Here is a 16,799-nt window from a genome sequence, read left to right as displayed (position 1 = left end):
AATTGCATACATATAGTACATACATATGTAAAAATAGCAAATATGTATAAATGTATGCAAATATGGTAGACGTATTTTAAAAAAATTTACATACTATATACATATACATACATATGGTATGTATACTTACATATAGTATAGGTATATGTAAATGCGGAATTGCATAACGATTGTATCACTGTATATAATTATAAGGTTACGCATAAATGGTTCGTATATACATACATATGTCCATATGTATGTGGAGGTACTCAAAAGGAAGGGAAATTATGTTTTCCGATTATATTGTATTTAAAGAATGGAATGCTCAAGATAAAACTTGGCCACAATTAGTATGTGTTTGACAACTGTTTGTTTATGACGCGAAAGGTTTGTCTAGCGATTATTACTGTGGAAAAATATTTAACGAGTTTGCTTGAAACTTTGTGGTCCTAATGGAATCGCGGTTTCGGAATCGTGAAAAATATTCAGAAGTTTTTTGGTCAAAATTGTTTTGCTGGCATTAGAGAAATAGCAAAGAATCTCAACACTACTTATGGATTGAGTCAACACATTTTGGGGTAATGATTTAGCTATGAAGCGTGTCAATGTTAGACTCATACCAAAAGTTACATGCCTTTAGCAAAAACTACATCGAGTAGAGTTCGCAGAAGAGAATCAGTTGTAAACGACCGGATTTGTGAACGGAAAATTCATTGATTTTTACTACGATAATGTGCCATCACTTTCCAGCAAGATTCTGACTGACTTTTTGGCCAAACACGAAATGAGAGTCCTTGCTTAGCCGCATTCCCCAGATTTGGCCCTCCGTGATTTCTTTTTTGTTTTGGTAACCGAAAAATCTGCATCAATTTATAAAAAATCGCAAAACTTCTGCTGTCGTAAACAAACAGCTGCCAAAAATACACTAACGGAGTACAAACTTAACACGAACATAAAAGATGGTGCTATCAATATAGCATATATGGACCAGCTGGGGTTAAATATGATCTCGAGTGTAATGATGAGTAAAATTATATTTCTTATCTTTAAAATTAATTAAATATTTCTTTGAATAGCGCTAGAAATTTGGCCAAAAAGCAGCACTGAAAACGAGCCTATATAAGATCTGCTGCTACATTCACAAAATTGCTTCAGATAAACACCCATTAACAAACCTAAAAGCTCATTTAAAAAATAAATAAATATAGTGCGCACATAGTTTAGGCAAAAAAAAACGTAATAAAAGCACCTTACGAAATGCGTTAAACACAAGGGTTATAAGGGTTATTGTATTTACCCTAGGCAAATTTATTCAATTTTATTTATTTTTCACCACTTTAATGGGCATGGCATTAGGGGCATGAGCACAAAAAACTATTTCCACGTGCGTCAGTAACATACAACTACAAAAAGTAAATAATGCTCCTAATAATAATGCAATGTAAATGTCAATAGGCAAAGTAATAATGACAAAAACAACAAAGAGATTTGCTAAATTAGCATGTGAATGCGTGTGGAGAGTGTAAATAAAATAAAAAATAAATGTACAAACAAGTTGTAATGAAATTGACTACGACAAATTTTGTCCAAGAAAACACACGCTTTACACAGTTATTTATTTTTAATTGAGTAATTAGCGTTTAAGCAAAATTAAGTTATTAAAATAAATCTTTTTCCTTACACGGAAACGAATTTTTAACTTTCTGTTATTTTTATACTAGTACATCGCCATCAATACCTACATATGGTATTGGGCAGGGGCCTAACACTAGCCAGGCACGGTGCCTGCTTTACTTATGGTATTTAGAGCCAGCTGACAGTCAGTTTCCCGTGAGGTACATAGCCGACTGACAGCCAGCTTCTCGCGAATTTACCGCCTGACTTTCAAATCACATAATATCACGGCGCGAAAGTCACCTAAGCATTGGCCAGGCACGGTGTCTGCTTTACTTTTATAGCCGACTGTCAGCCAGCTTCCCGCGAATTTACCGCCTGACTTTCAAATCACATAACATCACGGCGCGAAAGTCACATAAGCACTGACCAGGCATGGTGCCCACGTTACTTATATAGCCGACTGGCAGCCAGCTTCCCGTGAATTTACCGCCTGACTTTCAAATCACATAACATCACGGCGCGAAAGTCACCTAAGCACTGACCAGGCATGGTGCCTGCGTTACTTATATAGTCGACTGGCAGCCAGATTCCCGCGAATTTACCGCCTGACTTTCAAATCACATAACGTCACGGCGCGAAAGTCACATAAGCACTGACCAGGCATGGTGCCTGCGTTATTTATATAGTCGACTGACAGCCAGCTTCCCGCGAATTTACCGCCTGACTTTCAAATCACATAACATCACGGCGCGAAAGTCACCTAAGCACTGACCAGGCATGGTGCCTGCGTTACTTATATAGCCGACTGGCAGCCAGCTTCCCGCGAATTTACCGCCTGACTTTCAAATCACATAACATCACGGCGCGAAAGTCACATAAGCACTGACCAGGCATGGTGCCTGCGTTACTTATATAGTCGACTGACAGCCAGCTTCCCGCGAATTTACCGCCTGACTTTCAAATCACATAACATCACGGCGCGAAAGTCACATAAGCACTGACCAGGCATGGTGCCTGCGTTACTTATATAGTCGACTGACAGCCAGCTTTCCGCGAATTTACCGCCTGACTTTCAAATCACATAACATCACGGCGCGAAAGTCACCTAAGCACTGACCAGGAATGGTGCCTGCGTTACTTATATAGTCGACTGGCAGCCAGATTCCCGCGAATTTACCGCCTGACTTTCAAATCATAAAACATCACGGCGCGAAAGTCACCTAAGAACTGACCAGGCATGGTGCCTGCGTTACTTATATAGCCGACTGGCAGCCAGCTTCCCGCGAATTTACCGCCTGACTTTCAAATCATAAAACATCACGGCGCGAAAGTCACCTAAGAACTGACCAGGCATGGTGCCTGCGTTACTTATATAGCCGACTGGCAGCCAGCTTCCCGCGAATTTACCGCCTGACTTTCAAATCACATAACATCACGGCGCGAAAGTCACCTAAGCACTGACCAGGAATGGTACCTGCGTTACTTATATAGCCGACTGGCAGAAAGCTTCCCGCGACTTTACCGCCTGACTTTCAAATCACATAACATCACGGCGCGAAAGTCACATAAACACTGACCAGGCATGGTGCCTGCGTTACTTATATAGTCGACTGGCAGCCAGATTCCCGCGAATTTACCGCCTGACTTTCAAATCATAAAACATCACGGCGCGAAAGTCACCTAAGAACTGACCAGGCATGGTGCCTGCGTTACTTATATAGCTGACTGGCAGCCAGCTTCCCGCGACTTTACCGCCTGACTTTCAAATCACATAACATCACGGCGCGAAAGTCACCTAAGCACTGACCAGGAATGGTGCCTGCGTTACTTATATAGCCGACTGGCAGCCAGCTTCCCGCGAATTTACCGCCTGACTTTCAAATCACATAACATCACGGCGCGAAAGTCACATAAGCACTGACCAGGCATGGTGCCTGCGTTACTTATATAGCCGACTGGCAGCCAGCTTCCCGCGACTTTACCGCCTGACTTTCAAATCACATAACATCACGGCGCGAAAGTCACATAAGCACTGACCAGGCATGGTGCCTGCGTTACTTATATAGCCGACTGGCAGCCAGCTTCCCGCGAATTTACCGCCTGACTTTCAAATCACATAACATCACGGCGCGAAAGTCACCTAAGCACTGACCAGGCATGGTGCCTGCGTTACTTATATAGCCGACTGGCAGCCAGCTTCCCGCGAATTTACCGCCTGACTTTCAAATCATAAAACATCACGGCGCGAAAGTCACCTAAGAACTGACCAGGCATGGTGCCTGCGTTACTTATATAGCCGACTGGCAGCCAGCTTCCCGCGAATTTACCGCCTGACTTTCAAATCATAAAACATCACGGCGCGAAAGTCACCTAAGAACTGACCAGGCATGGTGCCCACGTTACTTATATAGCCGACTGGCAGCCAGCTTCCCGCGAATTTACCGCCTGACTTTCAAATCATAAAACATCACGGCGCGAAAGTCACATAAACACTGACCAGGCATGGTGCCTGCGTTACTTATATAGTCGACTGGCAGCCAGCTTCCCGCGACTTTACCGCCTGACTTTCAAATCACATAACATCACGGCGCGAAAGTCACCTAAGAACTGACCAGGCATGGTGCCTGCGTTACTTATATAGCCGACTGGCAGCCAGCTTCCCGCGACTTTACCGCCTGACTTTCAAATCACATAACGTCACGGCGCGAAAGTCACATAAGCACTGACCAGGCATGGTGCCTGCGTTACTTATATAGTCGACTGACAGCCAGCTTCCCGCGAATTTACCGCCTGACTTTCAAATCACATAACGTCACGGCGCGAAAGTCACATAAGCACTGACCAGGCATGGTGGCTGCTTTACTTATATAGGCGACTAGCAGCCAGCTTCCCGCGAATTTACCGCCTGACTTTCAAATCACGTAACATCACCGCGCGAAAGTCACCAAAGCACTCGCCAAGCATGGTGGCTGCTTTACTTATATAGGCGACTAGCAGCCAGCTTCCCGCGAATTTACCGCCTGACTTTCAAATCACATAACATCACGGCGCGAAAGTCACATAAGCACTGGCCAGGCATGGTGCCTGCTTTACTTATATAGCCGACTGGCAGCCAGCTTCCCGCCAATTTACCGCCTGACTTTCAAATCACATAATATCACGGCGCGAAAGTCACCTAAGCACTGACCAGGTATGGTGCCTGCGTTACTTATATAGTCGACTGGCAGCCAGCTTCCCGCGAATTTACCGCCTGACTTTCAAATCACATAATATCACGGCGCGAAAGTCACCTTAGCACTGAACAGGTATGGTGCCTGCTTTACTTATATACAAAGAGCCAACTTTCCATGCAATCACCTTGTGACTTCCGAATCACATTACATGAAGGCGCGACAGTTATTTAAGCAGTGGCGTGGCACGGCGCCTGATTTACCTATATGGGCGCGAGAGTCACCTCAGCTAGACACGGCGCCTGCTTTACTTTTATTGAGGCAGCTGGCAGCCAGTTTCCCGTGAGGACTTTTAAATCATATTACATCGCTGCGTGCCTGCTTTTCTTATAAAGGTCAGCTGCCAACCAGCTATATTATTCAGTTCGGACTACTTCGGATATTTTCACGAAATTTCGAACAGATTAATGTCACCGGCAGAGATCATTTTATACTTGGGCTTTGTCCTTGAAACAAACCCATTTATGTATCTAATTTTTTAACACACGATTCTTTTTCAACAATGTTATTTATTTTTCTAATAAAACATAAACTACGAATTTATGTAGATTGATATATGTACATACATATGTATGCAAAGCGACACCTTCACAACAATACTGCAAAAACTGAAATTCCACATTTTGGCTTCAATTCATGACCAACCTCTAAATTAAACACGCTTTGGCACATGTAAGTAAGTCTAGTTCAACTACAAAGTCAATGACTTCAAATAATACAATAGAAAGTAATACTCGTATGTTTAGCTTGAAGCGGAATCAGCCAACCATTTTTGACTGTTATACGGCACTAATAATTAAGTAAATATTACTTAAATGTATGACAATATGCAATATGCAGTATGTGAAATAAAGCACTACGTCTCACTCACGCACTCACCTGTAGATGTGTATCACGATGTCCTGTTTTGCCGTAAGCAGAATTTTTCGTCAAATAACGACGTATATTTCGTAGAATTTCAGCCTCTTGATCCTGTTCGTCGGGTGTTATATCCTTTGGTTCAAAGTAGACTAGCTTTGTAAGTGTACCGCCGATATCCATGCCGAACCAAGGCATTGCTGTAATTACAAATAACAATGAAGGGATGTTAATAACACTATATATATATTTTCACATATATGAAATATATGAAAGGCAACATAAATATGAATAATTATTGTGGTACAAATAACGGGTTTGCAGATATTTATGTTTGACAGTTTGGCTAGGAATGCATTCTTTTCCAATAATTAATGCGATGTCTACACTATGCCCTTCGTTTGAAAGTTGCAATGTTAAACGTACGTCAACATATTGCTATTTTTAGCACTTTGTGAGGCAATTAAACAATTTATCACATTTTTTACAATTTGTCATAACATATGTTAAAATAGGTAACAGTATTGACATTTAAAATATATGTTTAGTAAGGTATAAAGTAATATGCAGCTGTAATTTGAAATTTGAACCGTTTAAATTGGCATAAAAATAAAAAATTCAACAGCAATTGCCAGTTTATATACACTTTGAAAGTGGGAAGTAACAAATCAAATATTTATTTAAATAAATAGTAAAAAAAGGAATAATATACATATAACACATATGTTTTTAGTGTAATAAAAAAAGCTGTGTATAATATATTAATGCATGGAAACTACAAAAAAAATAGTAAAAGGTTTTACCGACTTTTTTGTTTTTATTGACACTTAAGCAAGCTTTAAGTTTATGTATGAAAGTTTTTAATATAATTATAAATAATCGCTGTTATTAATATTGCACATGACTAGTGTCATATTCATTAATATAAATAGCTTAATTGAATATTAAATTAATATTCCATTTTTTTATAAAAACGATCGACAAACTTCCGTTTATCCGGTACGCATATTTCGTAAATATTATATACATACATACATATATGTATGATAAACAAAAAACTGTCAAACAGTAATTGTTAAGTATTCTTTATGCTGAGGAAACAGCTGATGTTGTCAAAGTACTGAGAGCGGATAAAATATAGCGATCAGTGTAATGACGATGTTGACAATAATGACTTATTCGGCAGCACGAAAGAAGAGGAAGTTTTGAAATTGCGTTTATTAAGTCTTAATTTTCTTAATAAATGTAAATAAACATTGACATGACATGACATTTTATTTCATAAACGCCACGCCTTGTAAATATATATTAGGCAGCAGTTAAAACTATCAAGTGTGATTGCTTTAGTATTTGAATTGATAAGTGAAAAGTAAAATGTTGGCTGATATGATTAACGCAACATCAGTAATTTCCAGTTTATTGCTGAATCATTTTGTAATCTACGCTTTGAAGGGAATGGCAGAACTACATACATATATATATAACATAGCAATTATTGAGGACAAAAAAGAAGAATATTAATATATTTAAGCTAATATACTATATATAATAATATTAGGTACTATCTTTGCGAAATTTTTTATAAAAAAAAATATTTTTTTATGTAATTTAATTTTGGCAACTCAAAATTAAAACTCGAATCACTCATATTTGAAGAACAATTTAAAAATAAAGGATTATTATACACAATAACAAACAGTTGTGAAGCAATGAGGCAAAATACAAATATATGTAGTCAAAATACAAACATAACCTCAAAAATAAAATTTTATAACATGAACAAGGCATATTTAGTTTGGTACGAAGTTTGTAACACCAAGACGTATATAAGTCCCGGATACCCTATAATTTACCAGGTATTAATACGCCGCATTCACCAGACTTGGTCGCTTCCGATTACAATTTGTTTTCATCGATGGGACACGCATTGGCTGAGAAGCACTTCGATTCCTACGCAGAAGTCGAAAATTGTGTATCTGATTGGTTTGCTTCAGAAAAATGAACATTTCCATTGGCATGGTATACACAAATTGGCAAAATATGTAAAAAGCTATGGTCAATACTTTAAATATTTTTTTTTTAATTTCTTTACGTAATACATATGTAGATACTATATAATCACCGTGACCAGCTGTGTCGATTTAGTAATATCCGTCTGCCTTTGAGATATCGATCTGAAATTTTGCACACGGCCTTTTCTTAGCTTTTCGAACTGCTCATATGTCGGAATTGCCGATATCGGTCCACTTTAGCATATAGCTGCTAAACAAACTGATCGATCAAAATCATACATTGTGACACAAAAGCACCCGGAAATTGTAATTAAATTCCCCGGGTAGATGATGTTTCAAAAAAATGTATTTTGTTAAGTTCGAATGATTTTGGCAGATATTTTGTTTTGGGTATGAAATACTTTCTTGCTCGACTTGTCCCGATAAAGCTGAATTTTTACCGTACCGTAAAGAGGTCTCTTTGGTTAATCTTGAGAGAGAGCATGATGACTGCCGATGAGACATGTGTTCATGAATTTTGACATGCAAACAAGTCATCAATCATCGGAATGGAGCCTGTTTTCAGACGATCAAAGAGACAAATTTGCTGGAAGAGCTGAAGGCCATCCCCAAAAGTGCTTATGAAGTGTTTCGAAAACTGAAAAAATCGTTGGTATAATTGTATTACATATGGTGGGAATTACTTTGAAGGCGACAAGAGAAATTTGATTTATAATTAAATATTTTGCGTTTTATTTATAATTTCCGGTTACTTTTTTGTCACAATGTACTCTTTTATGATTAAAGAAATGCATGTAAAAACGGATTTTTATACATTAATTTTTAAAAATTAACGACATTTGTAAAGCAATAACCCGAAATATCACTGAAAGCCTCTGTTAAAATCAAAACATAACCCCAAACTTATAAATTTTTATTATCAGAACTACGAAGAAATAATATAATCCATCAATAAATAATAAACATATAAAAATAAATGTGAAATATTAACTAGCGATATGTATAAAATCAGTACTAACAAAAATCACCTGTGCGTAGAAGTTCCAAAGCAGCTTCTAAATGCATTTTTCGCTGCGTTCACTATTTTCTATGATTTAAAATTATTTTTATTTCACATATGCATTAAAATAATATGCATATATGTACATATATAGATTTGCATAACACTCGAGGAAATTCCGCAAACACTTCCTTTGTAGCAAAGCCGCGAGAAACACAAACAAACAGACGGCTGTGCGAATGTGCGCGCGAAATTATAGTATAACTTATCAATAGATGATCGTTAGATTAGCCGACAGGCGATTATAAAGCGTAGACGTAAAATGCGCGGATTTATAGAAATACAATTTATAAATGCAATAAAAGCAACGCATATGCAACTCGCTCCCAACAACAACGCTACGTTTCATACGCAGCAAACGAATATTTGAGGTTAGCGGCGCTTTGAGTGAGTGTTTGTGTCAAATACAACAAATTTTCCAGTCCATTTACAACGAAACAACAAATCACAGACAGATATTTAAAGAAGAAAGTTTTTTAAAATTGACATTTATTTTATTTTAGGTTATAAACATTTCCCATTTCTAAAAAATAAACATCACTTAATGTAGCACAGCTTTTGTACGCGGTCAGCGACAATTGACAACTAAAATGTGTTAGCAACACGGCAAAAGCACAGCGCTTGCTTTTTCACTAAATACAGTGTTGTGCATATAAATGTGTATGTGTGCAAGTATATGATGAACGCAGCCACACGTAAGGGCAATGGACAGTAAATATCAACTACGATATGCAACTATATATATTACATACATACATGCATATGTTGTCTTTTTAATGGCCAACCTGTTAGCAATTAAAGAACTCTATTAAATGCGGACTAAAGTAGAAAGGCAGTAAATCGCACAATGGTGAAAAGTGCAGCACTTGGAGATATGATGGATATATAGTATATATATGTATGTATGCATATACACCTATATAAGTATATACACCTATATGGTATATACAGTTGTATTGTAAGCGAATTGGCATTTTGATAATGAAATGTTGATAAGGTTTCTTATCAAATCAATGATTGAATTAGAAGCAGCAGCGCAATAACTAGTTATTAGACGCTAAAAGGGAATACAAATCGTATATGCAATAAAAACAGCAATAAAAGACTTATTGCTGTATACGCAATGTATACTTGTCAACAATATATTACATAAAATAAGAAAAAACGCTAACTTCGGCTACACCGAAGCTGTAATACCCTTCACAGTTGCATTTATTATAGCTTAAAGCGTATAAAACAAGTAACAACGTTAACTTGGGTTGCTACGAATCTTTAATAATCTTCTCAAACAAAAGTTTTCATACATGACAGTTTGTATGTCAGCTATAGGCTATAGTGGTCCGATTTGAACAATATGTTTAGAGATCGTAACTTTGTTTCAGACAATAATCCATGACAAATTTCGTGAAGATATCTTGTAAAACAAAAAAGTTTTCCATACAAGAACTTAATTTCGAAGAGTTAGTTTGTATGGTAGCTATAAGCTATAGTCGTCCGATCTGAACGATATGTTCGGAAATTGTAACATAGTCTTTTACAATAATCCTTGACAAATTTTGTAAAGATATCTTGTAAAATAAAGAAGTTTTCCATACAAGAACTTAATTTTGAAGAGTTAGTATGTATGGCAGCTATAAGCTATAGTGGTCCGATCTGAACGATATGTTCGGAGATTGTAACATAGTCTTTTACAATAATCCTTGACAAATTTTGTAAAGATATCTTGTAAAATAAAGAAGTTTTCCATACAAGGACTTGAGTTTGAATCATACAAGAATTTGATTTTTATCGATCATTTTGTATGGCAGCTATATCCTATAGTGGTCCGATATCGGCGGTTCTGTTAAATTCTGTTTCTTGGTGAAAAAACGAGGTGAGCAAAACTTCAGATCGATATCTCAAAAACTGAGGGGCTAATTCGCGTACATACAGGCAGACTGACATTACTAAATCGACTTTGTATATATTTTATAGGATCACCGATGTTTTTTTCTTGGTGTTACAAACTTCGTGGCAAACTTATTGGACCTTGTTCAGGATATAGGTATACATTTGTCTTGTTAAGGTAATAAAATGGAGGTGTTCATATATTGGACGTATCTACTATATGGAAAATGTATTCGCGTAGCTTCCGATCTACAATCTTTAATCCAAAAAAGCCTCATTCATTGTAGCTTCCGTAGTAAAAATCTGCTCCTTATTTAAAAAAAAATATGTTAAAATCAAATAAGAACTGTAACATCGAAATATATTTGAACCTATTCTATAACTTAGACAATAAACCAATGCGAACACATACAGTAATTAGGATACAGCTTTCAGTAAAACGCTCTGATAAGTATACGAGTGAATTTTTTTCTGCTATGAAAGTTTTCCATAGAAAATTTTTCCGTCGAAATTTGCTATCCCAGTTATACATTTAGATCTAAATAAATTTCAGTCAAATGAACCTTAATAATGCATTTATTTTCATCGACACTGTACACATATCTACGTACAAAACAAAGTAGCAACACATGTGCAATGATCTTAGACATATCAGCATTTGTCAGCAAAATTAAATATACAAATATTATTTAATGAGAGAAAAAAGAAAAAGAGAGTGTCAAAGTTCGGATTACGGATCTGATTAGCTTTAATTAAAATATATATATAGTGCTTATATATTTAATTCATCTTAACCGAAATCCATTTGTTAAATGGTGTAGCTGCTTGAATTAGGTATAGGGTGCTTTTTTTTAGAGTTTTTAAAAGGCTTTTAGAGTGACAGCTGTCAAAGTAAACTCATATGTATGTTTGATATTCATACAAGGTGCGTTCCAAAGTAAACAGGACTTAAAAAAAACAGAACAAATGGTTTTTTCGACAAAATCAATTTATTTTATTCAAAATAGTCTCCTTCTGCTTCAATATAGCTTTTTGCACGGTCCGAGCCTTTTGAATGGCCTCTACGTCTTCCTTTCATGAACAAATGCATTTTTCCGAAAAGGAAGAAGTCGCACGGTGCCATATCAGGTGAATACGGCGAATGGTTAATGATTAAAATGTGATTTTTGGTCAAATAATCGGTCACAAGCGTCGATCGATGAGACTGTCGTCAGGCAATTTGTGCGGTCAAAATGCGATATATCGATGTTTTGGAAATGTTCAATTCCAATTCCATGAATATCAATGATGATTTCGGCTGATTTTTGATGAATTCACGCACAGTTTCGATGGAATTTCCGGTGCTCACGGATTTTAATTTGTCCACATGTTGATCGTTATTTATGTCCTCACGACCACTTTGAGAACGTTGAAACCACTCACACTTTGGTAAAAGTTTTACCAATTGTAAAACAAAATTTAATATTGGCTCTTTGTTCGAAGCTCATTTTCGCACCGATAATACAAACATACTTACACTTAAAACGCAATAACCTCACTTCTAATCAATGAAATGTCATGAAATTATCACTGAACAATCGATAAAGATAGCAGACTCACCAGTCGACATATAGATGGCGCCACCAGGGGCGCTAGATTCCTGGTTACTTTGGAAAGCACGTTGTATTTGGTAGAATTTGGCAAACATCAGATTGGTCAAAATTTTCGAATTTGGAATACGACCGAATCTATGTAAATAAACCGTAGTTAAGCGCATTACGTTCTATGGAGTTTTTATGTGGTGGAGGGCTCCAGAAAATACCACACTTGCAAAGAAACTTAACGCCATCTTGCACATATTGCCCGTAGGCATCGTCGGAAGGTATATGGCTGTGAAAGTTGCCCTCGGACTCAGGGAGTCTGGGTTCCTTAAAGAACATGTGTCTAAATACTCGGAAATTCTCATCACTTTGATTTCATACCGGATGACTTGGATCATGGAGTCGCCAAACCGAACTCTGGCGGCTCTTTCTCCACCAATATACCTGCGAGGGAGTGGGTGGGAAGAAGCCGTTGGAGGAGAGGAGCAGTGACTTTTTTACAGATGGATCAAAACTTGCGAGGAAGGTTGGTGAGGGGGTTTACTGTCAGGAGCTTTCTATCAATTCCAGCTTCAGACTTCCTAACTACTGCAGTCCCCGAGGTTGCAGTCATTCAGGTACCACTACATTTACTGCTCCGGAGTCTTCAGAGAAGTGACCATCCACCCAGATACCAGAGCGGTGACACTAGCGTTGAACGCATTAACAGTGCGTTTAGAGCTGGTCAAAGAGTATCTAGCCCCGCTATCAATAGTATCGAGTGCCTTAGTTAGTGGCTGGTATGGGTGCGAGGCCATAACGGAATTGCAGGAAATTGCAAAGCTGATGAGCTGGCAAGGAAAGGCACCCTAGAGCCGCTTTGGTAGACGTGCTCCCGTATTCTCTTTTGTTCTACTACTAGATAGCTGGGCCAACATCGGTACATGCGCTATCGCTAAGGCTCAAGATCGATCGCAAGAGATCTAGTGATATCTTTATAAGGCTAGCCTCTAACTAGTTTTGGGGCTTTTAACAAGCCTTTGCCCTATTGGCGTCCCCACAGTAAGACTGGGAATCCTACCAGACGCCATCTGCAAAAGCTGTATGGAAGAAGATGAGGTGGAAATAACGCCTGTGCAAATTTGTATTTGTTACTAAACGTTTTGTTAATTTTTCTTTTCTTCTATGGCCTCACAAAGGACTAAATATAGGAGCCATATAACCTAACCTATGTAAATAAACTATCCAGGCTCCATTTCATTCAAAATAGAGACAACTGAACGATCGGTATCAAGTTTTTTTGAGAATGTTGTCAAAACTTTTACATGAAATTTTTAATACAAATCCATGAACTTCAATTTTGGGAGAAAGCACCTCATTTTTAAGAGGATTTTCAAATCGCACTCCAAGGGTAGGAAAATGAATGCAGACGCAGACACTAAATTATTATTATAATTATTTCCGTACAATTGATAAGAATTTTGCATCGCAGTTTCTCCTCAGCTGAATTTATGTTTACTTGTATATGCAATCATTACTGATGACGTGTGTTATTGATGTAGTAATACTGCGTAGGTCAATGTAGAATTTAATATGGTTCCATAACTAAGAATTGCCATGACTAAAACTATTGCTTTATTCATGCAGATCATATTGACAGACATACGCCTAATAAATATTTTGTATATTTTTGTTACACAACAACCGTTATAGTTAAACGTATAAAGTTATAACACCTTTATGCAAATAATTGTGGGTATAAAATAGTATAGACATAGCAAAATAAAATGTTTGATAAGTGCTTTACGACCACTCTGTACTTTGATACTGAGAGCAATAAATACATTCGCATAACTGAATTTTTTCGCATGCTAGTTTAATGCCTATAAATATTTTTTAACAAGTTATTTTTCAACAATTAGCAAAAAATAACTGTAAAATACGCATTTCAGCAACTAAGAGAAATACTATTAAAAATACATATATTAATGCTCGGTAAAAATGTGTGCGTGCACACGCTGTGTTATTGTTTATTATGATTCGTTGTTATATATAATGCATGACTTTTAAAATTTCGACTAAAATCAAAATCGCAAAATTCGTTGTTTACAAGTGTTCTCAGACTCAGACTGCTGATAATCAAATGAATTGATGGAAAAAATAAAGAAGATGGAAAATTTCATTCAGCAAGAGCAAATTGTAGTGCTGGGCAAATAGGAGCATCCGCCAGTGCAATGATTCATATTGAGTTTTGTTTAAATTATCATTCCGGCACACGCGTTCAGGCGGTGGCTGCGTGCTGCTGTGAATACAAATAAAAATAATCATACGATTACTGGAATAGTACTTATAATCTTTCAGCTTATTTGGCAAATTTGCATGAGACAATGTTGAATTGAAAAGTGCCTATATAAATAATTGCAAGAGGAATTTAGCTTTGATCATACCAATGCTTTAGTGCAATAAATGGGAGTATTAAATCAATTCAACATTTTTTTTATTTTTCTTCTATAAAATTAATTACCGTTTTTTTTTAATTTCAAATGGCATTTATAACAATGTTTAATTTTATAAAGTTGCATTTTCAGTTTATCTTACAAGAATTAAAATTTGTTAACTGAAATAGTGAAATTTCATTACCTTAGAAAGTTGTTACTTTATTTAAATATAGACAGGTGAGTTCATTACACTTTCACTGAAGCTACAAATCTTTAATCAGATCTCTGAACTTAAAACTTTGGCAATAAAAGCGAATTCTTCCAAAATTGAGGTTCTACCGCCTAAGGATATGCTACAAAAATGCGCTAATATTTATAAATTCTTGTATATTTCAGTTATGCTAGTATTTATATATTCACGTATATTTGTGTTTCCGTATTCATTCAAAAAAGAAAGAAAAGTCTCTGAGCAGGCTCTTTTGTAGCCCCGAACAGATCATAGTAATTTTTCTTTCAGCCATAGGAAGTTGTGCCAAAGTTGGGAGACTCTGTGGCGATTGGAAAATGATCACTGAAGCCAAGCGATCCCGCCAGATTTCAGAAAAGTAGAAGAGACAAACAGTAACTGTCGTGGAAATGTTTTAAGATGCTAATACCTGAATGTTGTTTTGAAAATGCATTTTAATATGTCAGAGCATATTTTTATTCAGAAATATCCACAAAATAAAGTCCTCAAGGCGAGTCGCCGCAGATTGTTTTCGCTGTTGCCTTGAGAAATATGATAAAGACATGTTCTGAATTTGCCTTCAAAATTTGTCGAAATTGAATATAATTCGAAAATATTTTCGAAAACACTTACATATTTCTTTGCAAAAAAGGTCAGGATTCGATTTTTTTTATTTTTAAAACCTATGTAATATAAACATAAAACAAATTTCATTTCAAAATTTGTCGAAAATGATTTCGAAAGCGCTTATTTTAATCAAAACTTTCAATCCGAATAGTAACACAGAATACAGGCCTGAATCTGATGATGAATAAAATTCGAAAACTATTTCGAAAGCACCTTTTTGGATCCTTTAAGGATCAAATATCGTATATTCTTAATTTTGAAACCGAATTGGAACACAGAACATAAGCCTGAGAACACTTACATATATTCGATTTCGTCAGTAGTGGATGTTGAATAATGAAATTCGAAAATAGTATCGAAAGCACTTGTTTCGATACTTAAGGTGTCAAAAATTGAATATTTTTAATTTTCAACTCGTATTGGAAAACAGACTAAAGTACTGAAATAAAAGACATTTAAATTTCACTCAGACTAAAGTGGTTATTGATGAATGAAACTCGAAAAAGTTTTTGAAAGCCTTTTTTCGATTCTAAAGTTGTCAGAAACTGAATATTTTTCATTTTTAAACCGAATAGAAACACAGAACTCCGGCCAGTATTTTATTTAAAAATTTGTAGAAATTGAAATAGTGAATAAAGTTCGAAAGTGATTTCGAAAGCACTTATGTCGATGATAAAATGGTTAAGATTTAAATTTTTTACTTTTCAGACTGAAAATCAAGACACAATGAAGGGAAAATCATTTCAATTCAATTTTGTCAATAGTGGATGTTGATGAATGAAATTCGAAAATAGTTTCGAAGGGACTTGTTTGCTACTTTAGGTGCCTGAAATGGTATATTTTTAATTATCAAACCGAATTGGAACACTGAAACTACAGAGTAAAGTGGTTAATTTTGAATAAAACTCGAAAATGTTTTCGAAAATCCTTATTTCGATCCTGAAGGAACCAAAAATGTAATATTTTTAATTTTCAAGTCGAATAGGAACACAGATCTGAAGTGAAAATGATTTCAATTCGATTATGACACAGCTGGTTGTTAAACTCGAAAACGGTTTCGAAAGCACCTGTTCTGTTGCTAAAAGGAGTGTTAGGGCGAAGAATTTTATGTTTTTAAGTTTTAAATCAAATTTGAAATATGATTTAGATGAAAATCAACTTCGTAAAGAGTGATCGAGTCGAAATTCCTGTAATTTTATGTTTTTGAAAAAAAAAAATTACTAAACAAAAATCGCTTTCTTCTATTCATTGATAAAATTTTGTTTTAAATTTCCACATTCAAGTTCAACCAGATTATAAAATA

At 36.2% G+C, this 16,799-nt stretch overlaps 1 protein-coding gene across 5 annotated transcripts in view; it reads right to left on the bottom strand.

Moving 5' to 3' along the window:
* LOC120776728 (pantothenate kinase 3) overlaps positions 1–16,799 on the bottom strand; it is a 30,319-nt gene that overhangs the window by 5,669 nt on the left and 7,851 nt on the right. For 3 of the 5 annotated variants that reach the window (XM_040107649.1, XM_040107651.1, XM_040107648.1), the window contains exon 2: positions 5,709–5,887. In XM_040107649.1, coding sequence (XP_039963583.1) covers positions 5,709–5,887 — 179 coding nt within the window. Of the gene's footprint in view, positions 1–5,708; positions 5,888–8,718; positions 9,290–16,799 lie in introns of those variants that run through there. The other 2 variants (XM_040107650.1, XM_040107653.1) reach the window with 2 other exon arrangements.

Source organism: Bactrocera tryoni, chromosome 5 (genome assembly GCF_016617805.1).
Source record: "Bactrocera tryoni isolate S06 chromosome 5, CSIRO_BtryS06_freeze2, whole genome shotgun sequence".
NCBI classification, from domain to species: domain Eukaryota; kingdom Metazoa; phylum Arthropoda; class Insecta; order Diptera; family Tephritidae; genus Bactrocera; species Bactrocera tryoni.
The sequence above is the reverse complement of the archived record's forward strand: the minus strand, read 5'-3'. Positions and strand labels throughout refer to the sequence as shown.